This window comes from Panthera pardus, unplaced genomic scaffold (assembly GCF_024362965.1).
Source record: "Panthera pardus isolate Hobbes unplaced genomic scaffold, ASM2436296v1 HiC_scaffold_3, whole genome shotgun sequence".
Taxonomy (NCBI): domain Eukaryota; kingdom Metazoa; phylum Chordata; class Mammalia; order Carnivora; family Felidae; genus Panthera; species Panthera pardus.
In genome coordinates, this window is record NW_026526876.1 from 48,164,797 (window position 1) to 48,192,283 (window position 27,487).

General features: G+C 35.6%; 1 protein-coding gene and 1 long non-coding RNA gene across 2 annotated transcripts in view; both read right to left on the minus strand.

The window, feature by feature from the left end:
- Positions 1-27,487, minus strand: part of BCAS3 (BCAS3 microtubule associated cell migration factor) — a 606,893-nt gene that overhangs the window by 251,336 nt on the left and 328,070 nt on the right. Inside the window, exons 22-24 of the mRNA XM_019431027.2 lie at positions 20,476-20,576; positions 17,592-17,788; positions 11,931-12,028 (exon numbers count right to left, since the gene is read on the minus strand). Of these exons, the coding sequence (XP_019286572.2) occupies positions 11,931-12,028; positions 17,592-17,788; positions 20,476-20,576 (396 nt within the window). The remainder of the gene's footprint in view (positions 1-11,930; positions 12,029-17,591; positions 17,789-20,475; positions 20,577-27,487) is intronic.
- On the minus strand, positions 6,533-11,729 carry LOC128774304 (uncharacterized). The gene is made up of 2 exons (XR_008418883.1): positions 9,819-11,729; positions 6,533-6,712 (listed from the first exon to the last, which is right to left on the minus strand). It is a non-coding gene; the product is annotated as an uncharacterized LOC128774304 (long non-coding RNA).

Below are 27,487 nucleotides of genomic sequence, written 5' to 3' on the forward strand. Positions count from 1 at the left end.
CCAATAATAATGCCATCCAGAGTTATGTTAAACCAAGCAGTAACAGAGGAATCAGGATTCACATCTCCTGTTAAGTCATTCTGTGCCTTTTCCCCCACTATTTTCAATGGCAAATTAATCTCGATCACAATATACTTAAACACATCAGTACAAACAATGACTTAAGAACTGCTACCAGTGTCATCTCCTTCTGCTCACTCCTGCCCATGGATCACAGATGCTGTAATGTATGCTTACCCAGCTTTTTTCACCATACTCTTAGCAGCAGGAAAATAGCAAACTCAAAATGTATTATTATTTAAAGCTGCACTTCAAATCCAGGAATTTGGCTCAATAAAAAAAACAAAAACAACCCCCCCCCCATTTTGGCATTCAAAACAATCATAGCCACAAGCTGCAAAACATTAAAGTCACAACTTTTTCTGGGATTAGGATCGCATCAGAGGTAAGATTTAAACTTCAGCACCCCAAAGCCTGATGATACAATGTTCTACTAATCCTATAAGAATACTCTGTTCTGTGATTACTATGATAGCTTCCTAAATACTGTGAAATATAGGAAGAGGGACAAAGCTCCTATTTTTCTTCTCTCCATTCACAACTTAGTCCCAAAGTTCTGAATATAAGCATTTTCTGTAACAACAAGCTACCTTTATAACATCCAGATAATTATAGGTTCAGGTCAAGAACTCTAGACCATATTGATTACATCTCTATGCAATAAGGACCCTCCAGCACTGTTTGTATCCACTATAACAGGGACAGCTTTTAAGTATCTGTGACACGAAGAATTTTCAGTCCTATCAATGCCAGAAATGGAAAGCCAGTGACCAGTCAGGCCTGTCAGTTGTTGCCTGCAGCAATAAGGACAAGTTGGGAATTCATCATACTGGAACTTCATCTGCCAGCTGCATTCACACATTTTCACCACCTGAATAGTTGATTTTCTTCAACTCCCATGTGACTCATTTCAGCATACAGTGTTTTGAAATGAATATTTGATCAGTCAGGGTAAAAGGAGATTTGGACTTATCTGAGGTGTCACCATAATGCACTTTAAGTAATTCTAAGTATCAGGAGCTAGGTGTCTTAGGTCCCACGCTTTGCATATTTCTGAGATGGGCCTGTGATCCTAATTAAATATGATTCAGTGGGATAAGCCATGTAAAAGCACCTAGCACAGTGTTGGGCACAGAGCTGTTTATCAATAAATACTGGCTTTCCATATCTTTTACTTCTATCTAATGGTGAATATCCTAAAGATTCCTCATAGATCCCTGGGAGATGGGGATCTCATACTGCCAAAGAAACTTAAGAATCACCCTAATTTTGTCATAACTCTAAACTCTCACCCAAATATGAACCCAAGAAATAAAGAAATACAGTGGAGTTTTTAAAATTGCTTCATGATTTAAGGATTTCAACAGTTTGCCTCTGATATGCCTTCATGTGATTTTGTTTTTATCCTACTTGGGGTATAGTGAGCTTCTTGAAACTTTGAAAGTTCAGGTCTTTAAGTAATTTTGGAAAATTCTCAGCCATTCACTTTTTTTTTTTTTTTGCCCTTTCCCTCCTTGTCATCCATGTGTAACAACCACATACATTAGACAGTTTAATATTACCCCACATACTTCTCACACTGAGTTGTTTTATTTCATTATTTTCTTCTCTCTGTGCTTCAGTCTGATGATTTTTGACTTGTTTTTGAGTCTCTGATCCTTTTCTTCTGCATCCAGTCAACTATTAAGCCCATTCCACAAATTATTTATTTAAGGTATATTTTTCAGTTTTAGAATGTCAGTTTGATTCTTTTATGAATTTTGCCCATCTATTCCTCACTCCAATAAAGAAATAATATTCAAATGTAGGTTTTCATTTTAAAAATTACATGTAACATTATACGGAAATATTAAAAACTTCTTTCTAAGATTAAGACAAGAATGTTCAATATCTTCACTTCTATTCAACATTTAGCTGGAATGTCTAAGCAAGTACAATAAAGAGGAAAAAGAAATAAAAGGTATAAAGATGAGAAAGAAAGAAAACCATCTTTGTTTGCAGATCAATGACTACATAGTAGAAAATCCAAAGGAATCTATTAGAATACATGAATTTAGAAAGGAGGGCACTTGTGATGAGTGCTGGGTGTTGTAGGTAACTGATGAATCACCAAATCCTACACCTGAAACTAATATTACACTATATGTTAACTAACTGGAATTTAAATAAAAACTTGAAGATTTAAAAAAAAAAAGAGATTTCTGGATACAAGTTCAACATACAAACAAAATTATGTAGTCTATATGCTATGAAAAAAAGTCTGAAAAATGAAACACAATACGCTATTTATACTAGCATCAAAACATCAAATAATTGAAGTAAATTTTATAAAATATGTTTAAGACTTCTACATTGAAATGTAACAGTAGTAGGAGAAATTAAAAAGGCCTAACTAAATGGAGAGCTATAAAATGTTCATGTGTTGGAAGACTGAATATTTTTAAGATGTCAATTCTCCAAAATTTGATCCAATGAAATCTCATCTAAATTTCTGTAGAGATGATTATACATTTAATGTGTATGTATATGAGGATATAGTTATATCTCAGTGATTTTCAAACATTTTTTGATTCAGGACCCTTTTGTGCTCTTAAAAATTGAGGTTTCCAAAGAGCACAAAAGGTTTATGTATTTTATATCTATCAACATTGAAAACATTTATGTATTAACTCATTAAAATACAAGAAACTCTCTATGTATTAACATAAGTGATATTTTTTATTCAAAATTTCCAAACTGAAAAATAATGAGAAGAATGTAATTTTTACTTTTTTGGACAGAAACTTTTATAATAAACAACAGGTAGATTCTCTTATCAATTTGTGCATTCAATCTGTTGTGATATGTTGTTTTGGTTGAGTATGTGAAGACAAGTTGGCCTCACTCAAAAATGTAACTGGAGAAGGATAGAGCATATTCAGATCCTGAGCCTTTTCAGATTCTTAGAATATTCTTCTTTGAGATGACCCTTAACAAGTTAATTGAAACGATATCAATTAACTTTTGTAGTCTGTTACATGAAAATCCTTTGTCCTTTCTTACATTTGGAATGAGTCCATTAACCATACATACTTTTGTAATATAATAAAATTGGTCTTTCAGAAAATATTTCAGATCTCCAAATGTGGATTTATATTATTATATGACATAAAAATATCACACTGATTAATATCACCACCTATCTCATCAGAAATGTCTTTAAGTATTGGGAGCTTATTAAATAGTGGTAGATACATGGATATATGATTTTCAATTTTCTAAGTTTTTTTTATTTATTTTTTTATTTTTTTTATTTTTTTATTTATTTTTGGGACAGAGAGAGACAGAGCATGAACGGGGGAGGGGCAGAGAGAGAGGGAGACACAGAACCGGAAACAGGCTCCAGGCTCCGAGCCATCAGCCCAGAGCCTGACGCGGGGCTCGAACTCACGGACCGCGAGATCGTGACCTGGCTGAAGTCGGACGCTTAACCGACTGCGCCACCCAGGCGCCCCATTCAATTTTCTAAGTTTTAATTGAAAATGAGTTTTATCATTGGTAACAAATATTGTCAGTTGTTTTCTTTGAAGTGGCAGGCCTATTTTGTTTATTTTTGAGAAAATTTTTGCCAAATACCCAGGTTTGAATAAACAAAGTTTGTCAGTTGTTCTTTCTAATAAAATAGTATTCCATGAAAATAGTTGCTAGTTCAGTTCACAATAATCACACAAGTGCATTTTGTCAAGACAACTATCATTCATTAATTCAACTGTGATATATAGAATAATAAAAAGAAGTATACAAGCAGCAAAATTGAATAAAATTTTCACATGTCAATGATTTTGTCTGTATCATAGACATTCTTAAGTAATTGTAGCTTTTTTAAACTATGAGTGAGTACCCATAGCTACAAGCATAGTTTGGTACCACTGCTTTCACTATGCTAAGATGCCATCAGTTTTATCAACAATTGCTTCCGCATCATCTGTACTTAATCAACACAGCATAAAAAAGAAAGGCCAATAATCACTTCATATTACCATAAAAATAGCTTTCAAGCACAGATCCCTTAAAAGTGTCTTGGGGACTTCCATAGGTCAGTGGACCACACCATGAATTACTGGTATGTATATACATACACATGTGTTTGGAAATGCAAAGAATCTAGAGTAGCCAAGACAGACATGAAAAGCAAAAGTGAAGATATTAAACTGCTATATCTCTTACTAAAACGCTACAATCTTAAAACAGTATCATATTGGTGTAAAGGCAGATACACACACACACACACACACACACACACACACACACACATCAAAGGAACAGAATAGAGAATCCAGGAAAAACATGGATTTTTTAAAAAGGCAGCAATGAAATTCATTGGAGGAAAAAAGTATCTTTTTGATAAATAGTGCCAGAAGAAATTGCATGGAAGAAACTGAACCTTGATCTTTGCCTTATAGCATGATAAAAAATAATTTGAAAAGGTTCATATACCCAAATGCAAAAGCCATTTTTGCATACTATACAATTTTGCATACTATACAATTACTAGAGAAAAGCATCACTCAAGACTGGGTGGAATGGGGAAAAATTTTTGTTTAAAACACAAAACATAAAAGGAAAAACAGTGGAAAAATTGGACTTCTGGCTGTCAAAAACCACCAATACGAAAGTGAAAAGGCAATAAACTAAAAGGAAATATTTGTAAAATATGACAGAAGACCTACATCCAAAATATTTAAAGAATTTAAATGCAATAAGACAACAGACCACATAAAAGTTCACTTCACAAGTACATTACAAAAGAAGATCTCCAACTGGCCAGAAAGTATATTCAAGGTACTCAGTATTGATATTCATCAGAGAAAAGCAAATTGAAACTACCGTTTACATTTACAAGAATGGCTCATACAGTTCTAAGAATGAAAAATGGCATAGTCATTTTGGAATACCTTCTTGGAGGTTCCTAATAAAGCTAAAGACATGCCTACTTCTTGAGCCAGCAATTCCAGTCCTAGGTATATGCTCAAAATATATGCATGTATATGTAAAAAAAAAAAAAGTGCATATGTCAAAAAAGAAGGCTTGTACAATAAAGTTTATACCAGCTTTATTCATAATAAGCTAAAAGCAGAAAACAGTAGGACAATGGATATATAAAAGCATTTTTTTTAATGTTTATTTTTGACAGAGAGAGAGAGAGAGAGAGAGAGATTGTGAGTGGAGGAGGGACAGAGAGAGAGGGAGACACAGAACCTGGATTAGGCTCCAGGCTTCTGAGCTGAGCTGAAGTCGGCCACTTAACCAACTGAGCCACCCAGGCTCCCAGGACAATGGATACATAAACTGTGTTATATTTCTACTACATTGCAATGTAAAAAAAGGAACTAGTAACACATGTAACACCTGGATGAACTCAAAACCATTAAGAAGCCAGACACAAAAAAGTATCTATAAAGTTTAATATAGATAAAACTAATTTATGATGATAAGACTCATAGTGGTCATCTCTAGCTCAAAGGTAGTATTGACTGGAAGGGGCATGAAGGAACTTTCTAGAATGATGGAAATATTCTAATTTATTCTGAGTAGTGATATACATAGGTATAAAAATTCATCAAGTTGTATGATTAAGATATGTACATTTCTGCTACATATAAATTTTACCCTGATTTTTAAAAATTCTTCAAAGGTGATCCAAAGTACAAGTTTATCAATTTCTCAAGCTGGAAGAGGCTTTGGAAATAATCTACTTCAATTCCTTCATTTTATGGTAGAAAAGTCTTGGGTTTTGAAGCAATTTCCCAAACAGGTAATTACAGGCAAAGTTGAGAACAGAGCCAAAGATTCACAAGTTACTAGTCTCTATTCTTTACACTACACCAACCTTACAAAACAAGACTTTTTCCTGGGAACAATTATTTTCACTTCGATTATTTGCTTTAGCTTTTCTCTGACAGTTTTCAACAATATCCAGGGGACTATCATGAGCTCTGGTTCCGACTAGTTGCCCGGGTGAGGTCCCAGGCTGCTTTTTAATTGCTCACTGGGCTTATATATTCAATGGAAAGAGACTCTTTTGTTTCTTTCTAAGTTTATAGATGGCACCTATAAGCATAAGCCTCTCAGGCTCTTGGACACAATTTAAAATAGCGTGGCACTAACAGTTTGACACTAACGTCACTAAGACAAATGGAATTCCCGGTTCAGACTTAAACAAATTCTAATACTGCCCCCAATATTGTCTCTCTGCCACCACAGTCTCAGGCAACAGACTGCATAAACAGTCCAGCCTTGTATTAAAGATGTAGTAATAAAGGTACAAAAAAGGAAAGTTGGGTCTTTTGGCCAAAAGGCCCCTTGTAAATATGTGGCACCCCGGTATATCAACAGTAGGGAGAATTCCATCAATTCCTTCTCAAAATGCTTAGGAAAGACTTAAAGTCATGTCAAGGACTTGGTGCTTGCAATAGAGAAAGCAAAGGCGAGGTTTTAGTTGACACAAAGATTTATTCAAAGAAGCAATGTGTCAGCAGAAAAAAGCTTTCCCAACAGTTTCTTCTACTTCTGTTTACAATTTCTTCATCTTCAAGTGGGGCACTTTTTTTTTCTTAATTGTGCTGAGCTAAAATTTTCCACATTGTTAACTTGAATTTCATCTTCTAACATCCTATAAATATTAGAAAGAAGAATGAGAGGAATATTTAAGTCAGAAGGAGAGAGATGTGGCTGATCACCTTCCTCATGGGCAAAATCAGGTCTTTTCCCTATGCTCTTAATCTCCAACACCTATTTTTGATTCTATACAGACAAGTAGGTGTTCATTAGAGTTGAAACAAAGCATAAACTTCCTCTTTTCTAATAAAAAAGCCAGTCTTAATATCTGAATTCGAATATTTGCTAACTGTCTCAAGCATAAATAGTGTCAAAGTAAAATTGCTGACCTCCTTTTTCCTCTCTGAGGGACTGTTCACAGTTCACGACTAAGCCTTCTTTTAATTTCATCCTCATCCATAATCCTCTTACTGATCCCACATAGGCTTTGAATACTCAAGGTACAAGTATGCCTGGGGTTTTCGTCACCTTATAATCACAAAGAATATATGGAAGTCCATTAAATGAAAGCCACATCATGTATTCAAAGAAATATATCAATATTTCTAAAGAACTTTATATCCTTTATATCTGAGAATTATTTTAGGAAATAATGAACATGTCCCTGCCAAAAAAAGAAAAACAATTTTTTTTGTGTGGGGAACCTTAAACTCTTTTTACAGACGCAGAGAAGACTAGATGACTAGATAGGTAGGAAACATCACTTGTTGAAAGTTTCAACAAATGTTCAAAACCACGATTATAATGTCATGGCTTTCATCATTCAGCTCTAGTTTTTAAAATCACGGCACTAAGTTGCCTCACCATTGGAAGACTAATGGTGTTTCTTACAAATCTCTTTGCTTCTTACCACCAGCATCTCTTGCGTCTCTGATAGCGGTAAGACACAGTGACTAAGCTTGTCTGCCTCAGATTGGAATGGCAACTGTAGATACAATGAAATATAATCCCTAGGAATATTCTTCCCCCAGCATATCAGAAAAATCTCTGTAAAATAAAAGCATGCCCCAAGTGAACGTCCTTCCTTCCAGCAGAGGTTTGACTTAAATAATCTCCTTGTTGCCTACCCAATCATACTTCTCTAGTAAGTACCTTTTTTAAAAAAAAAAGTCTGATGCATCAAATGCCAAATACACAAAGCAGGCACAAATGATCGTTACAAAATCAGTCAGAGCAGGCCCAAAAAAATTATTACAAAATCCACCAAATCAAATCAGTTTGGGTTTTAAGTATATCAGTTTCTTCAGTACACAAATTACTTTGCTAATGGGAAAAAATGGGTGTCGAAAAAGTATCTCCTGAATTAACAAATCTCTTGGAAATTATTTAGATTACTTCAACTGTACAACAAAAATAATATTCCTCTTAAGTCAAGAACATCAAATACTAAGTCTGGAACTTTGTCCTTATTTGTAGAAATACTTGACATAACACTAATACCTTATTTATCAAAGCCTACTCTACAGGATAAGAACTCATTTTGCTTAACTGTCACAATTTTCCTTCTACTGTCATCTTCCTCAGGAATGTACATAAATACTGCTCCTACCACTTCCAATAACATTTTCTCTATTAAAATGTTTACTTTAGTAGAGTTTGACAAAGAGGCCTGCTCTTCATATGAACCAGGCATGTGTCTGTCTTTAAATCTCAGTTGCTTTGAGTTCTTTCTTGGTAAACATCAGTTTCCATAGTAAAACCACAAATGAGGAGAAGCAAACTTAGGATGAACCAGATCTTTCTAGGCTTTCTGCCTGGAGGGCTCAAAAGCAACTTTAGAGCTGTTATTAAGTTACTCAACAGGTATAGCCTACAGGTCTGGGAATGAGAGATCAGTCACCAATGTGAGAAACAAAGTTTGAATAGGATATTGGCAGCTATATTTCTACTTTTTCTTCAGAGGTCCTATAGCTTTATCAAAAGAAGGACACAGGTTATAAAAAAAACAAACAATGAAAAGAAATTCTTAGATAGCTGACCGAAAGGAAATGTACAGAGAAAAAAAGTACTTCATCTAGAAATATTATCTATGATTTGGAGACACTGATGTTAATGAAAAATGGAGTAGTTCCTTCAAATCTCATTTGTTCTACGTAGCCTGTGTGTATAAGGGTAAAATCCTATAAAGTATCTTTCCAGAATGGTCTTCTTCTTGGTCAAGAAGGGAACATCTCATAATTATCTAAACTCAAAATTTAGCTAGGATAGTACATTTTGACTCACCAAAGTTCAGATGAAACATGCTGTGGGAGTGACATCTACTTATAAAGCAGTTATACTTCTGCCAGTCTAAATACACATATTTATATAGAGACAGTAAGAAGCTGGTTCGTACGTATCTACAGGCATAGAATTTATGCCATGCCTAAATCACTGAAGTTAATAAGCAAAACATACATATTTTGGGAAACGTATTTCGATGTGAAGGAGTGAAGCACAGATATACTAGATGATCAAGAAATTATAAAAACAAAATTTCTTAGCAAAAGTGGTATAATGCTCTGCTGATCTCTTTTAGTTTGAACAGAATAACATTGCCAGATAGAGCTCTAAAACATAACATGCTATAAATAAATAAAGGTATAAATAAAACATTTTCATTTTGAAAATTATTACAACTGTCAAAGATCTAGTCATATCACATTAAATTTCATTTCATTAAATGCCTCTGAAAAGTAATCATATGAAAAATAATTACTGCACCACTAGTTTAGAAAGAGCAAATGCTGTCACTAAAATAGAAGGATAGTTATAAAATGTGCCACAAGAACAATTAAAAAGACAATACATTTAATTGTATAAATTGCTTGAAGGTTAAGACAAAGCCATGAAGACCATTCAGAGGAGGCACCACAGTGGTCATATCTCTATGCAAAGGCAATCAGAACTCCAGATAAGCATCTTCATAATATGCAGCTGACTCCAATGGCCATAATCAGAGAAGTACTTCCTGGTTCAGGAGCAGTTATACAAATTTATTAGACTCTTTTTAACAGAAAAATCTAAAACAGAATTTTCCCATGAGCTTCTTTTTATAAGGAACCCGAACCATTTAGTCTCTAACTTCCCTAAATATCAGTAGAAAAGTAAGTCTGTTACAACACCGGTCCTACTGGATAAAGTAGATTAAGTTTCCCCAACAAGATATTATTTTCACTCACTTAAAAAATACGTTGAACAATAGGGATCCAAACCATTTGAGAGGCAGAGAATTATTCATAATAGTCCAACTCCTCATCTATAGGGTTTCTTTAGCTCCAAGTTACAGAAAGCAGCACACACATTTCATTGCTCTGTCTCAGAAAGGAACTATGGCTTTCTGGAATGAAAACAGGCTTAGAAAAATAACAACAGAGCTTAGTCACCAAGAAGCTCTTTCTCTACTCAAAAAGATTATCACTTTCAGGCAGAGGCTCAGAGCTGTAGAACAATACCCTAGAATCTCCTACAATGTGTCTCTGATGGAAATATGAGTGAATCAAGGGCAAAGATCTGTTTCCTTTTTTAAATACCATTTTAAAAACTCTTCTTGCAGCAGATTTAAATCAAACTATGGTTGCCAATAGTGCACTGATATTCCTCTCTGTGGCATGAGGATATCTTTACAAAGAGCTAAAATTGATATACTGCTATATGATAAATGTGGAGTATCATTACCTCAGAGTAAAGCGCTGAATATGGCAACTTTTAATAACGCACAACAACTGCTTTAGTGATGTGTGTTTTACTTGACTGGGAGTCACCTGACTCTAAAACATTAATAATATGACAGTTCAAGAATGTTAAACCCCTACAACAAAGGCTACTACTGTAACCTTGAATAACATACTTTAGGTTACAATACATCACTTCCAGGATTCACAATTTTTAAATGACAATTCCAGATGAGCAAGATCTCTTAGCACTCTCAGATCGAAACTATCAAAAAGATTTATTGTTTGAGACACCTATCTCAATATTTTATTCAATGCAGGGAAGGAAGGCTAGAGACTTCACACATTTCTGTGCTTGTTTCCAGGGGACAAGCATGGTTGCCAAGTGAAAGCAGAAGGACAAGTATGAGCCCTCTCAAGCAAGAGTCTACACTACAAACGAAGGCACAGCCCTGGATGCGGACAGCTCAATCAGACACAAGGTCCGATCCACTGAGAGAAAAAAAATCAGAAAGCTAAGAAAACGTACAAAACCATTTAGCTTTCAAACTTCAAAATACATCCAGACACAGAATCAGAAACAGAAGCTTTGGTCTTTAAAAAGTGACCTTCACAAATCAGTTTTGTGTTTGTTTCCATTTTCTTTCACAGTTTAAGCCTCAATCAAATCAGCAGTCTCTGGGGATTTTGAAATTGCTATAGATTAAAATCCTGTCTGACTCAACTGTTTGACTAATGCCGAGTATTTAATAATTCCACTCAGGAGAGACTTTTTCTTGATGAAACCCTGCTGTATGCTAGCTTCAGATGCTCTGCAGCTGCACCATAATATAAAGCATCACTGTCCTTATTTCCTTTATCAATGCATTCAGAGATGAAAAATGTATTATTATAAACAGTTCTATTACTTGGCAGACCTGGCAGAACACAGTTTTACAATACTAATGCAGCAACTATCACCTACAGAGGCAAAGACCTACTTCCAGATACTAATGATACATAGCCATGGCTTGGTTCCAAGGATAGGTGGTTAATAACTGTGATAGATAGACTAAAGTTAAGTTAATGAATTTCTAAACTTTATGCTTTCAATAATAAAACCATTTAAGTTACAGCACTTGGACTCTACTTCCACAGATCGAGCACTTTGATACTCAACAGGTTGAGTAAATTGAATCCATATATTGTATTTACGTTCTCTGTCAAGGTTGCTTCTCCACATTTGAGAGATCAAAGGCAAAACAGTGATCAACCCTGTAGCCTTCAATACTGTGTTCATTACATTTAATCAAGTGCCAAACCCACAGCATCATACACCAAACTTAACAATACTTAAATGCATGGCATTGTTTAGCAACAAATATAGGCACAGTATTGGTTTAACAGATACACACATACACACATGCACACATATCCCAAAACAAACAAAAAAGAAGAAGAAGAAGAAGAAGAAGAAGAAGAAGAAGAAGAAGAAGAAGAGGAGGAGGAGGAGGAGGAGGAGGAGGAGGAGGAGGAGGAGGAGGAAGGCAAAAAGAAAAATACCATTCTCTACATTGTGCAGGAAAAGAAATTTAAAATGCACAGAACTCTCCAGCACACATTTTAGAGGTGGTTTTCTACCTGAGGCAGCATCAATCACGGTGGAAATTCCCCTTCGATCAGAGACTGGACGGGATGACCCTGGCATGCTGACTGGGTCAGAGCGGACCGGCTGGATCCTGCAATGCAATTTAATTTAATTCACATATGTTACTGGCATCAAAACTGTCGCATGCTACAACAGACCTTAAATCAGGAATGCTGGAATAGGCCAATCCATTAAAGAACCATTCATTCTAAAACCAGACAAATGGGGGAACTGTAGTTCCTAATTCTTGCACAAAGCTGAAGGACTGCAAATATTCCCTACACTCCGGGCCCCTTCTTCTCTTTGTAAGTTATTCAATAGATTTTAAGTAAGGGATCGAAAAATTGACATTAATTCAAAAGGATAAATTTAATATAATGGGAAAGGAAACAAAATACTTTATACCAAAACCTTTGACATTTCCAAAGGACAGATATGAGAGTTATAACACTCTTAAAATTCATGAATAGCACCATAGCTAGTAACACGTGCCATAAAACGCAGCATACACTAGATATAAAATTTTGAGCAACTCCCTTACGATCCTTAATGAAGGTTACTTTATATATGACAAGAAGCAGAGGAAAACAAAGCTGTGTTCAAATGTGTGGGCCAGAGGCTTAGCTAGGATCACTACCATCTGAGTTACCTCCATAAAATTACCAATTAGCATGTGAGAATCAATTACAGTTTCATCAAAACTGAAATTTACTACATATAATTTCAAGTTGCTTAGGAATGATAAATCTACAAATACAGAGTCTATTTCCAGCTGTCTTAGATTAATACTATTAACATAAAAATATCTGTATGACTAGAAGATCTGAGAGCCTAGGCAACATAGAGGAATAAAAACTTGTCATAGCAATACAAACATGCATTTTTGGCAAATTCATTCATTCAATGAGTATTTGGTGAATATTAATCATGCATCAGTATTATTTTAGGAACAGGCAGAAATGAAACATGAAATGTAAGGTGTACACGTGGATATATGGTATAGCAGGTGCACATTCCTGGCTGATGCAAAAGAAAAGTGTGAAAATGAGTACAATAGGTAATAAAAGCTCAGAATGAGAAAATGGGGGAATGAATACATGGTCCACAGCAGACAGATCTTGTGGAGCTGTAACAGGAATTGGATGTGAATACAGTAACAGGATGTGTGCATATGCAGAGGAGCAAGAAGTGCTCTTTAAGCACAGAACTGGAACAAGAAGACCGTTGGATTGATGACTAAGCATGGCAAATGCAGGGCATCTTGAGGAGCATGATTTGGCAGAAGCATAGAGTTCATAGTGGATACTGGCGGAAGAGAAGCGGTTGATAAGCGCCATGGACAGGTTATAGAAGCCTAAGATACCAAGTACAGACTTCAGAAAAAGAGTAGTTATTGAAAGCTCAGTTTAAACTTATGTGTATTTGTTGTGTGAGTAAAAGAAATGGGAGACAGGTGAAGGACAATGCATTTGATTCAGCATTGGAAGATGGAAGCTAGAAATACTGATATACAAATACTGGTCACTGCTATTGTGGACAACATGTACCACCCAGCATTCGTTCTACCCCAGCTGATTTTGCTAAACCAGTCATGGTAATCTCATCATCTCATGGCAGAGATTAGTCAACTCCATGATGGGCAGGCCTAAGCAAATTTGGGCCAGTGGGAGAAGAGGAGCTGGTGTCTGGAAAAGATGTTTTCTGGTTCTTAAGAGAAAAGAAGCTAGACAGATATGATCAATTTATCCAAAGTAAAGCCCCCTCCTGGTCTAAATAGTTTAAGTGGGCTAATAAATTTCCCATTATTAATTCAATCTATATTGGGGTGTCTGAAAAATCCAGAGTTATGGGTGGCGTGTACATGGGGTTATAGATGAAACAAGGCTGGTCACGAACTGATGTGTTGAAGTCGGCAACAGATACATGGGGACTTATTCTATTATTTTAACTTTTAATATGGTTATATATATTTGAAATTTTTCCATAATAAAAATGACAAAAATAAAAACAAACTGGTAGAGGTGATGGAAATATCCTGGAATTAGATAGTGGGGATATTGCTCAAAATAGTGAATATACTAAAAACCACTGAATTATGCAGCAACTTTTATGTTATGTGAATTATGTATCACTTAAAATAAAATAACATGAATAAGGTCTGAGGACCTAATGTATAACATGGTGACTATAATTGATAACACGGTGTTACATGAATGATATCTGCTAAAAGAGGAGAACTTAGAGGTCCTCAAAAAAATCACTATATATATATATATATATAATATGCATATTATATATACACACACACACTAAATATGTGAGCTGATGGATGTGTTAATTAAGCAGATGAAAAAAATAAAATAATAAAGGAAAAGGAGCTATTCTTGAGTAGAAAACTAGACTTTGTATCTCAGCTTCTTTATGTGATCTATTTCTTAGGTCTCTGAATAAATATTTCATTCACCTTTTTTACAGTTTAAATCCCTCCCCCAAGTCAGGAGCTGCCATGAGTTTAAGCCACCCCGGATGTCCTTATGAATATGACAGTCAACTCAACACCTGCCTGTTCCCCATTTAGATCAGGATCTAGGGAGGCAGACTATCAGAGCACCACGCAATTCTTGGTGATACCTTATGGAGTGCAGGACAGGGTACCAGATGTTAAAGGGTTAGGCTGTATCAAAAACATCTAAATAAGTTTTTACAATTCAAAGGACAAAATAAGGCTAACAGCCATGGTGTCATTGTACATAAGCCTAAAGAAATGTAGAAGAAATAGAGGTGAGGCACTAAGAGCAATAGTAAACAGGAATGAGGAGAATGTAAATAGTTGCATTTCTAGCTGGATGCTGGGCAGGAAATGGTACTAAACAATCCACTTGCGACTGAAATGATGTAAGTCAAATCTGAATTTCCCATCAAAACTGTGTTCTAATGGAAGTTAAGGTTTTAACCAAGAGTCTATATGCTCATTATAAGAAAAAGGAAAGCCCCTAGGGAAAATTCTAGAAGGAGTTCAGGAAAGTAGCTTTGTCTGAAGAAGCAAGTTAGAGAACTCTTAGATGAAGGGCTCTGTCTGAGGTAAAGAGTAATTAAGCAAGCTGGAGGTCACAAAGCAGAGGAACAGAGCTGTCTATATAGGAAAGCTAGAGATGTCCTCCAAAGAAAAGGGACAGGGGTTTATTACAGCACCAGGTGACAGTCATCAGAAAAAAAAAAAAAAAGAACTTGTGAATAGTTCAATAAAGAGAATATATATAGTTTTATGGGTCATCTATTTTAAATGCTTATTTTTATTTTATTTTTTATTTTTTAAATTTATATCCAAATTAGCACACAGTGCAACAATGATTTCAGGAGTAGATTCCTTAGTGCCCCTTACCCATTTAGCCCATCCCCCCTCCCGTAACCCTCAGTTTGTTCTCCTTATTTATGAGTCTCTTCTGTTTTGTCACCCTCCCTGTTTTTATACTATTTTTGTTTCCCTTCCCAGTGTTCATCTGTTTTGTCTCTTAAAGTCCTCATATGAGTGAAGTCATATGATACTTGTCTTCCTCTGACTAATTTCACTTAGCATAATACCCTCCAGTTCCATCCACATAGTTGCAAATGGCAAGATTTCATTCTTTTTGATTGCCGAGTAATACTCCACTGTGTGTGTGTGTGTGTGTGTGTGTGTGTGTGTGTGTGTGTTGTGTGTGTGTGTACCACATCTTCTTTATCCATTCATCCATCGATGGACATTTGGGCTCTTTCCATACTTTGGCTATTGTTGATAGTGCTGCTGTAAACATTTGGGGTGCATGTGCCCCTTCGAAACAGCACACCTATATCCCTTGGATAAATACCTAGTAGTGCAACTGCTAGGTCGTAGGGTAGTTTAAATGCCTTATTATTAACATTAAAGTACATGAGTGACTTAGAAACATGAATAACTACACACTAAATCATTAAGTTGAGGACTGATGACTTCCTGAAAATGGACTGGCTATCTAAACCAGATCACATTTAATAGTTGGTACTGGTGAAAACTGGCGTAACACTCAGTACTGCCACTATTGCCTAACATCTTGGGGGAAAAGTCCCACTTCTGAAAAGCTGAAGATCTGATAGGTTAAAAAAAAAATGTATAGAGGAAAGAAATAAAGTACAAAGCAAACAAAAAATTAAAACACTGAAAAAGGTATTACAGGAGGCATGTTCCATTATATGAATTACTCTTTTTTTAAATCTTTTAAATGTTTATTTATTTTTGATAGAGAGAGAGAGAGAGAGAGAGAGAGAGAGAGGCAGAGAGAGAGGCAGACAAGGAATCTGAAGCAGTCTCCAGGCTCTGAGCTGTCAGCACAGAGCCCAATGTGGGGCTAAAACCCATGAACCGTAAGATCATAACCTGAGCTGAAGTCAGACACTTCACCGACTGAGCCACCCAGGTGCCCAACTCTTTTTTTTTTTTTTTTAAGTTAGCTCTACACTCAATGTGGGGCTTGCACTCACAACCCTGATATCAAGAGTCGCATACTCTACCAACTGAGCCAGCCAGGTGCCCCCCATGAATCACTCTTAAGGAAGAAACATTTGGGACTAATCTATCTCTACAACACCTTTTGCATTGTTAGAAATGATATTGACAAAGAGATATATAAAAATATATTTCCAACATATGATTGGGACATATTTTTCCATAATTTTTAAAGAGATTCAAGAAAAGTGTCTATTTTAGACTTAAATAAGATACATTACAGAACTTTTTATAAGAGAAGACAAAGAAAGGGAGATTACATTGCATTAGACTAAGCCCTTCATTGTTATATCCTAATGTGTCAAGTCTGGGTGTAACAAATTAAACTGGTTAGCAAACCTGAGACCTAAAAAAGTCAAGAAGTTCTCCATTGCATTAAAAAAAAGATCTTTAATAATAAAAAGCATACTTGTAAACTTTGTACTATGACTCTTACAAGTGAGGGTCAGAGAATACCTATGAGGAATATATAGATACAATCAACTATAAGTGAATTTATATCAATTCTTTCTCATCCAAAAACTTTTTAAAGCCTAAAAGAGGGAATAAGCAGGATTTGGATGAAGGTTGGTTGAAAGATGAAGAAGCGTCAGTAAGATCAGGAAAGGAGGGTACCCTCAGACTTTAAGCAGTTAGAAATAGGAGGAAAGCAGCATGAGATTTTATTATTATTATTTTAATGTTGATTTATTATTTTGAGAGAGAGACAGAGCACAAGGGGGAGGGACACAGAGGGAGGGAGACACAGAATACGAAGCAGGCTCCAGGCTTTGAGCCATCAGCGCAGAGCTCAACATGGGGCTCACACTCATGGACCCCAAAATCATGACCTGAGCTGAAGCCAGATGCTTAACCAACTGAGCCACCATGCGCCCCTGAGATTTTTTTTTTAATGCACTGAATATTAGGTTTAGGAAAACACAATCTGAAACACAAATACTTACTGAATGTGAGGAGAACCCACATAAGATTCCCCACCAATAATAATGAATCACAAGCTACAGTGCATGTATTTTGCACCATTAGTAGTGTGCCAAAAGGACACAGTAAATTAGGTAAATATAACCTAAGATGCTCATTACAAATGAATATATTAATCTACTTAAATCACTTCCCAGTTCTTATTTCTTACCTGAGACTGTTGAGATCAAGATCATCTGTATCAAAATCCAAAAGGGGCTGTGGAGTATCACTTGGACCATGAGACTGCAACACAGATGAACTAGATGATATGACTGTGGTTTGGCCTGAGGGGTGGATGGTTTTGAACTGGAACTGTGGACCCATCCACAGACGTCTGTGGGGTCCAGTGTGCGTTACAATTTCTACCTGGAACAGATTAAAAATCATGATTTAAATGTATTATGACCTCCTTCAAAGAGCCTTTCATGATTCCCTCCATCTTGTCTCTGAACACCCTCTAAGAGAAGCCCATCTTAACCAAGTAGGAGAGGTAAGGGGCATCCACAATCAGAAGACAATGGTAATCACAGCCTGTATAAACATTCACTACCTCTCTGTACTGATTTTTACCACAATAAACAAAAAATTCATTGTGTGTGTGTGTGTATTTATATAGGTGTGAATCCACACACACACACATGCTCCCCCACATACAGAACACAAAGTCACGTGAGAGTAAAAGGACCAGTTGCCTGCCTCATATAACTAGCATCAACTCCCTAGGAAGTACCTTTTTCATTCATTCTAGACAGTACTTACCACTTTGTGGCCATGCACTGAATACTACACCTATCAATCCACAGATTAAAAGTAATTCCTTCACTGAGGATCAAGCTCATGACAAACTTGACGTTGTTCTTGAACTATCCAAGGAAAACAAAAGGTCTGAAATAATTTTCAACACCCAAAGCCAGTTTCTTTCTACAATTAAATATTATAATATTTACTATACTGCCTTCAAAATTCCCCTAAATCAACTTTTAAATAAATGAAAAGAGTATTATATATTTTCTCTCAGACTAGATTTGTCTTCAAAATACTGTTATTCAATTAGAATGTTTCCTCCACTACCGATAAGTGTGGCAAAACAGTAACACTAAAATGTTTACAAGTTTCATGCTCTATGGAGGGGATAGGGAATGGTGCCAATATTATAATAAAGACTTTAAAGATAATGCATAGAGTAGAAGATAAAACCTGAAAATAAACATATCAAATGATTTTATACATGAGCAACTTGACTAAGACACTAAATATGCAAACATTTGGTGAAAAACTACTTCTCAATGTCTTTAATTGCTACATCCATGTCTGTATATACACTTCATAGAACTGACTTCCACATGCCTTATTTTTGCCCTGAGTTCATTTATATTTAATCACATTTCTCTGATTGCGGTGATTAATTCTTAACAAAACATAATTGAAAAGGTTCAGAGTGCAGCTCTGGGTTTGTTAAGTCCTAAAGGGCAAAAGCATCATGGTCTTGGAACAATATTCACATTCCCACTAATCACAGGGCGAAAACTACTCAGATTTAGGACAGTGATTTCTGATTCAAGTAGTTGTATTCCACAACACAAATTAGGCCACAGATAAAGCATTCTGTGTATTTTAAGCTCAAAACCATCCGTGTCACAGAGCCGAGAGGTAAACAGATGCCTATGCAATTTCACTGAGGCGATGGCCAGATGTTCCTATTCACTCTCCTGTTGTGTGCAGTACAAACATATTGTATATACTTTCACACTGACAGCACACATTACCCCTTTTCCTGATTGAAAAGTTGAAGTGAAGGACAGTGGGTTCTTTGCCAGCATTTTAGGTTTTTTTACTTCATCGTGGTATCTCCTCAAGGAAGGAGGCATCTCCATATGCCAGGAGCTGAAGTATCAACCCTTCATCCAAGGAGCTTCCTGTGAGTACTTTAGGTGTAATGAAATGTATGTTACCTAGAAACAGTTTGATTCTCCAACTTCCAGATTCCCTTTTGTTTTTTTGGGCTACCCTCCCTGAGAAAGCAGTGAAACTGCATGGGCCTCCACTAAGGCACCTGTCTGATGAAAAGCCTCTGGATTGGTAATCTGAGACAGGTCATTAACTTCACCAAATGATGTCAGACTTGAGGCAGACATAACAGCATTTGTAATGAAGTCATTTGTAATCTCATCATTTTGAAATATGCCCAAGTATCTTTTATTTCAAAGCCCTTGAGATGAAGACAGCTTCACCTGGCAAAGGGAGAAAGGGTCAGCTGAAGCTGTCACAGGACTGCTTTGGAGACCACTGGAAGCAGTAGTACGTGAGCTGAGGAAAAGAAACCCAGCTGGGCACAATCAGGACATGTGCAGATTAGAATGCTGAACTTTTCTAATCAAAGTATGGGCCCAATCTTCAGAAAATGTTGGCTCCACAAAACAAATCCCACAGATTGTTGAATGGTTGCACTTTCAACAAGGCCAATTCTTATTTTAACCCAAACAGTCCATCTAAAATCGAAAGTTCTAAGAGATATACATGGATTGTTTGAAAGAAATGCCTATTTTATACAGAGGGCTAATGTACACATACACATATATATCTAATACATATAAAATATATGGATATACATCCCTGCAGCAGTACTTATAAGAAATTATTTTTTTATTTGAAAATTTTTTAAATGTTTATTTATTTATTTTTGAGAGTGAGTGAGAGTGAGACAGAGTGAGAGTGGGGGAGCGGCAGAGAGAGAGGGAGACACAGAATCCGAAGTAAGCTGCAGGCTCTGAGCTGTCAGCATGGGGCCCAATGGAGGGCTCAAACTCACTGAGAGATCATGACCTGAGCTGAAGTCGGATGCTCAACTAACAGTCACCCAGGAGCCCCCTATAAGAAATTCTTAATATGGAAAGACAACTGATTAATTCTTGGTGATCCTACAAAGAGTTCCAAATTCTGCCTATTTTCCTCTAAGGAAAATAATTTTTCAGTTCTTAGAATTCAGTAATAAAAACAGACAATGGATTTCTGTTCTCTTTCACTTTAGTAGGCCAAACATTTTACAGTTTTACCTGAGAAAGCCATTCTTCATCTTCCTGTCCACTATGGTCAGAAGCTAAACTGTCATAGGACCCATGCCGAGTAATGGGCCCAGGACTTCCAGGGGGAACCACTGTAAGGGAAAGAAAACATATTTTAACAACTTTAACCCCTGCAGTGGAAAAATTAATGTGGGCACGACCATCCTGGATATTGTGTTAATTTTTAAGATAAAATACAACATTAAATGCACAAAGGCAATTTAAATAATTAATGAACAAGAAAGACTGAATTTTTTAGGACTAAGAAAGATCTCCAATTAAGAGTATACTTTAAAAAGTATCTATACAAATTTCGTCATGACATATATCGGTGTAAAAGAAATAAACAACCAACTACATCTTAACAGCGCAAGTACGTTAAGGAGCAGTGACAAATCCACTACACGTGCACCAGTGTATTTCATAGCATTCAGGATTTAGGACATTTCAATCACCTCCAATTAACAAAGAAATTAATTTGATGCAGTTCCTATAATTTGTGAAGGAATTTTTAAAACAAATGCCAAGATTCTTTAAGAGTCTATTTAATAGTTACATATAAATTACAAGGCATAAATATGCATTTTTAATTTAAAAACATTTTCAGTTCCTGAAACATTTCATTTATCCAAAGAAATATTTCATTTCCTTGGGCACTTCATTAGTTTCCCCAGTTCTTCAGTGGTAGAATATAGGCTGAAAACACAAAAAGCCTACTTTCTCACACAAAGAAGAACCTTTGCTTAGTCAAAGTGATAAAATTATTTAACAAACATTTGTTGAGTTCCTACTATAAACCAAATATTAACCCAATAAAAACTTAGCTTCTTTTTAAATATTTATTTGCTTATTTTTATTATAAGATAGTCTTTATTTTTTGGAATAATTTTAAGTTCACAGCAAAACTGAGCAGAAGGCACAGTAATTTCTCATATACTCTCTGCTTCCATGTATGATTTTAATACTGAGAGAAATAAAGCAGTGAAGTACTGGGGGAAATAGAAAAAGGAAAAGTAGGGGGGGAAGGAGGGAGGAAAATAGGTGAGTATTAAAAAAGAAAAGAATTAGAAACAGAAAATTATCTCATAATTTCCATCACCCAGAGATACATTCCTTGGCTACATTCCTAAAAAGGAAATAAAAGGATATGAACATATTTAAATATCTCAAAGCTTATTAGGAGTTATACACTTTCAGGAGCACTGACTGAAAACACAAATCTCACTGCACTCTTGCCAGAACAAGGTATCTTGAAGAAATAAATCTTAGTGAAACAGATAACAGATGAAGTAGACCGAGTAGAAGAACCTTGGGCAAGATTGTAAAAGGATGTACACTCACAAAAACCTAACTTAACTTGGTGGCAGAGGACAAGTGGTACCTAAGCCATCAATTACCAGTCAGAGGGAAATAAATAGTATTCAAGTGTAAGATTTGCAGTGGCTAAAATGATTAGCTGCTATTTTTTCAAAATCATAGTTCTGCTAGTGAGAGGTATGTGGCCTTTGGCACAAAACACCAATGACCACCAAAGCATAACATCTGATTTCTTGCAATTCTAAATGATTACCATGAAGAAAAGAGTATCATAATAATTATCTAATTAATATTTAAGCATCCTCTTGGGAATAATTTTGGTGTATACTACAAAACTGTTAAGTACATTTATGTTTGCAAAAGGTTGAGTTGTTTCTAAACCATTTATTATCTTTTCAATAAATAAATTTTATATTAAATTCTTAATACAGAACAGAGCAGTGGATCCTTCAAACCCTCTACAAACAGTAGTTGAGAAGGTAACTAAGGACAAATATTTAAAGGTTAGGACAGCCTTTGAAAAGCAGTTGAGGGCAAAGAAGATTTTAAGGAGGTGAGGGAATAGGCCATACAGATATATGAGAGGAAAGTGTTACAAAGAGAATATCAAGTACAAAAATTTTTTAAGTGAGAACATAAACGAAAATTTTCAGTAATTATTAGGAGGCTAGCATGGTTGGGTATGAGGAGGCAGGTTGAGAGTGGAAGATGAGTCAGTAAAACAAAGGGGGCAGAGAGGGACAACAAACCTAGGGATTTTTGATGGAAAGATATAAGAAAGTTGTAATGCGAAGTGAGAAATTGTACCCTTTTATAACTAACTAGTATTTGATGAGAATTCTTCCAAGAGTTTATGTTGCATTCTCTACATGCTGAGTCAAAGCTAGTACTTGTCACAGAATAAGCACTCAGTAAGTATTAGGTGAAGGGAGTTTGGGGTTCTGGACTAAGTAATGGCACCAGAATGGTTGGACATTTATTTATCCATTATCAAAATGGGATAAACTTTAAAAGAATATAGTGTCAGGGAGGGGGTAAGGAGTAGGATTGTAGATGAAAGAAGATTAGTCATGAGTTCATCATTGTTGAAGCTGGATGATAGGTACATGGAGCATCATTATTCTACTGTTTTCTAATTTTGTGTATGTTTGGCATTTCCCATAGCAAAAAGTTAAAAAAAAAAAAGAGGAAGAAAAAGAAAAAGAAGAATCCTCTTCTTCCTCCTCCCAACTGTCCTCTACTTTCCAAAGAAAGTGATAAAAATACCAAATATATACCTATAAAACATTAACCCTGAATCCTGAATTCTTAAATAGAGATTGTAAGAGGTGTTCTATTACCTTACATTCACTAAAAAATAGTTTTCCAATAGATCTGAAGCATTCAGAAGATTCACAATATAAAATACAAGTCTGGTGGGATAATATTTTCAGCATCAAATAAATATCCTTCCCTTTCTCTCACTTTTCTTTGTGTTTAAAAAAATTTCCCTAATCCAGGTCAGAAGAACAGTCACGTTCACTACCTTAAGGAAGCAATGACCCACGAAGTCACAATAAAAAAAGAATTCAAAATGTTGACCCTGGGACAAGAAAAAAAATTTTTAAGTATGATAATAAAGAGGGCACCTTTTGGGATGAGCACTGGGTGTTGTATGGAAACCAATTTGACAATAAATTTCATATTAAAAAAAAAAAGAGTAAAGCTTCCATGTTCTCTAACCAGCCCATTATTAGGAAAGATTGAGATTTGAGCAAGAGTGCCATAAAAGGGATAAAAAGAGAGTCCAGTCCCCAAGAAAGGGTAAAAAATGGCAGAATCCCGAGAGTTTTAGGGATAAAACATCTGTGAAAAAATCGTATCTTTATTCTTGAGTAGAGTTCAGGGGAAGTAGCAAGAGATTCCACATGGTGCAAGAGAAGAGGAGGTATGCACATAGTGTGTCTACACAACCAAGTCTATGATAACCTCTCCAAGTTCCCCATGGATCAGGTGAGAATAATATTTAGTATGTGTCCAAGAGTAATATGGATGAGATCCAGAGAACTGACAGGTATTTAGAAGGCTTCGAAGTAGAAACACGGATGAATGCTGCAGAGACCTATCTGAACCAGTAACCACCGATCAGGCAGGGAACTGGAACAGCCCAGTGGTCATGCTAAGGATAAAATGTCTCCAATTCTCCTATCTCATATCTTTGCACTCTGAAAGCCCTATAGAATTTAGATGCAGTTTTGGAGGGGGTATAATTGACTGAGATTAATTTTTCCACATATGTTAGAAGGCACAAAAGAGAATTACAGGAAGGCAGTTTTTTTATAGAAAAAAATTAAGCTCTGTATCTCACAAGCCTAAGTTTAATGGACCAACATACACACCTTCTATATAAAGAAAAATGTTTAGTATCTTCTGCATTTGCCAACTGTTCTTAGATAATTAATAAACTTGGGGTGGGAAAAGACTATGGAATTTTGAAATAAAAATCTCTGCCATGTTCCTTCCCTACCTTTAGAACAGTAATTTAAGACAAACCTATCCATCTAACTAAAAAGGATACACTACCAATTTACTTTAGAGAATACAACTTCAAAAGTACTGCCTCTACACACAGGCATGTGGTAAGTATAGATCAACAAGCAAGAGCAGGATGAGCAGATCATTATGAGGTAACTGTGAGCCAGACTTTGTTTATATTGTGTTCTCAGGAAAGCAGATCATGCTTCTAGTGAGTAAATAAATGCTAAAAAAAATCACGACATGTATTTTGCTGTCTTAAGTGATATATGGGTGTGTGTATGTGTACATATGTGTGTTTCTATGTACATATTTATATATTTTAATATGTGTTTATATGCAAAGCAAACAAAAACAAATCTGCTGCAGTGCCGACCTTTGCAAATTAGTCCTGTTAATCTAAACCCAAAAACCTTCCAACTCAGTAGAACAACAGGAGTAAAATTATGAACAGAAAGATTAAATGCTCCTTTGATAACAACCCTAAGTCTGAATCCACATAACAAAATTCTCAATATTATAAAGTGGAAAATGTCAATTCATAACATAACTTCTCAAATATATAAATATTTTGCATAAGTTCTCTGGTTTTCAATTTTTAGATGTCTTCTGCCCTGTAACATAAGGATCAAACAGTACAGAATTTTTACAAATTACCCATACAAAATACAGTATTTCTGCATTAGAGATAGTTAAAAGTATTGCTCTAGATTATGTTAAACTATGAATACAAAGCATTAAGCAATTCAAATAATAACTAAGTGAAAGAGTTGTAAACATTGTGTTAACAGACATCTAAAGACACTCTTAAGTCTTCTTGTTAACATTGAGTAATAGAATGAATATAGACTATTACTTGTAGGTTAGGGTATGTAGGATTGAATCAAGGTTCCAAAAATGAGTTCTAGTCCTGGAGAAATTTAAACTTCTTGACATTTCAGGGTGTTTTTGCCAAAACAATAATAGTATATCCTCAATTCCAAGGAATCAAATTCTTTCTAAAATATGCTAAAAGTAACAGCTAGATCTCAGTAATCTAGATTCACCTACAAAATATCCAGTCTTCCAATTAGAAGGTTGAAGATAAGTTTTCACCATTAATATATTGAACATATTAGGGCAGGTAATTAATTTTCTTAGTGTATTGGGCATGGTTTAGATATTCAGAAAAAAAAAAAAAAGTCAGATCTCCTAACTATAGAGTTTACAACAGAGTACCCAGGGTCTAGGTATTCTGTTAAGATGTTGGAATAAAAGGAGTAATTATTTGCTCCCAGTACCATGTGCTTTTAAAACAATGAAAGAAAAAAGATTTGGCAATGCATATCAAAGTAAACAGACCAACCACTTACAGGTTATAAGCATCCTTTTTACATAAACTAACACAAAGCATAACACTGAACAATGAGCAGTGATTATGTATGAAGCCAATGAAGGAAAATCTATTTGGTTCTATTCTGTTCTTGTCCAACTGTTCCCTACATTTCTTGAACTCCCAGTAATAAATTCTTTTAGATGGAGCTCTGGAAGCTTCAGAGGACATAGCTAATCAACTACAGGTGCTGCTGCCAGTGAACTCCACACTCCCAACTTTAGAAGATTTTAAAAAACTATTCTACTCCCTGAAATGAACCTCAACACTATTGGAATAGAGAAGTCTGCTTCTCAAATAAGGGGCAAAATGCTAATCTAAATGGTATCTAGTTTTTTATATGAGATACAATTCTCTGGTTTAGCTCCTGTTGAAAAACCTAAAATGTGTTTGTAACCTGAATATATAAATTTAGAAACAAACTTAGAGAGTCTTTTTTAATGAAGAAATGAATGTAGAGCCAAAAGGTTTTTTTTTTTGGAGGAGTGTGAGCTGGGTCACAGCAGCAGCCGTGTGGGCAGTGGAATAAAGTATTCTTCGAAAGACTCAAGACCAAATGCAGCTTGTTTCCTACTCCCTAACGTATCCCACCCCCCTACCCCATCCTCCACAAACAATAAAACCTTCACCATGCTGAAGTCTTTAGTGGAGACCTGAGAGGTGAATAATGTTGTGCCGGCATTATTTGGTCCTTTCAGTTATTTAGGGGAACAACATTCCTTTTTCTAGCAAAAGAGAAATTTGTGAGTTAAATGACATCATGTTGCCTTGAATGAAACAGCTCTGGCTCAAAGTTCACCCAAAGGCCAACAGTGATAAACTCTCACCGAAGGACAAACTTCAATATATTTTTGGTACTTATTAAAAACAGCATTTATATAGCAGCCATACAACAAGAGAGGGCTCTTTACCAAACTCTGTTTCTGATCAGAAAGCACTTGGGATCTGAGGAAGAAATGCTGCTTAGGAATGTACTTTCCTAGTACAGAAATCAAAATTTGCCTTTTAAAAAGAAAGGCTCAAAAGACAATCTAAAAGCAAAGTGGTCTAAGGCATTTTCCAGTGAACAAGCAATTCACAAAAGAGGAAATACGACAGCCAACAAACACATGTAAACAGTAGCAACCAGAGACTTGCAAATTTAAACAAGTTAGGCTTTTATACTATCAAACTGGCAAAAATTAAACCCTAGTCTTTTAAAATAATTTTTTTAAGAAGGGAGAAGGCTAGGGGCACTGGGTCGCTCAGTTGGTTAAGCATCTGACTTTGGCTCAGGGTCATGATCTCAAGGTTCATGAGTTCAGGCTCTATATCAGGCTCTGTGCTGACAACTCAGAGCCTGGGGCCTGCTTTGGATTCTCTCTCTCTCTCTCTCTCTCTCTCTGCCCACTTCCCCTCTCAGTCTTTCCCTCTCTTTCAAAAATAAATAAACATTAAATTTAAAAAAATAAAAAAGAAGGGAGAAGGCTCTCAGGTCAAAAATGTCACACCTAAATACATTAAGAAATGGGAAACATTCTTACTCTTATTAAGGAGGCAACTCTATTTCTACTCAAGTCTAGAAAGAAGTTTTTTCTCTGATTTATACATGTTTCCATTTAAAAGTAAATTCACTGAGTTGCATACATAGAGGAGTTAAGCAATAGCACTATATATTACTGGCTATTCTGTTTATTAGGGGCCATCTCTTGTACCAGAGCAACAATAGTTGAAGTGTTACAATACATAAAATGGAACAAGCTTTACCTACGTTATATACTAAATGGATCAATGATTTTCCTTGCACCCTGACCCTGTGGT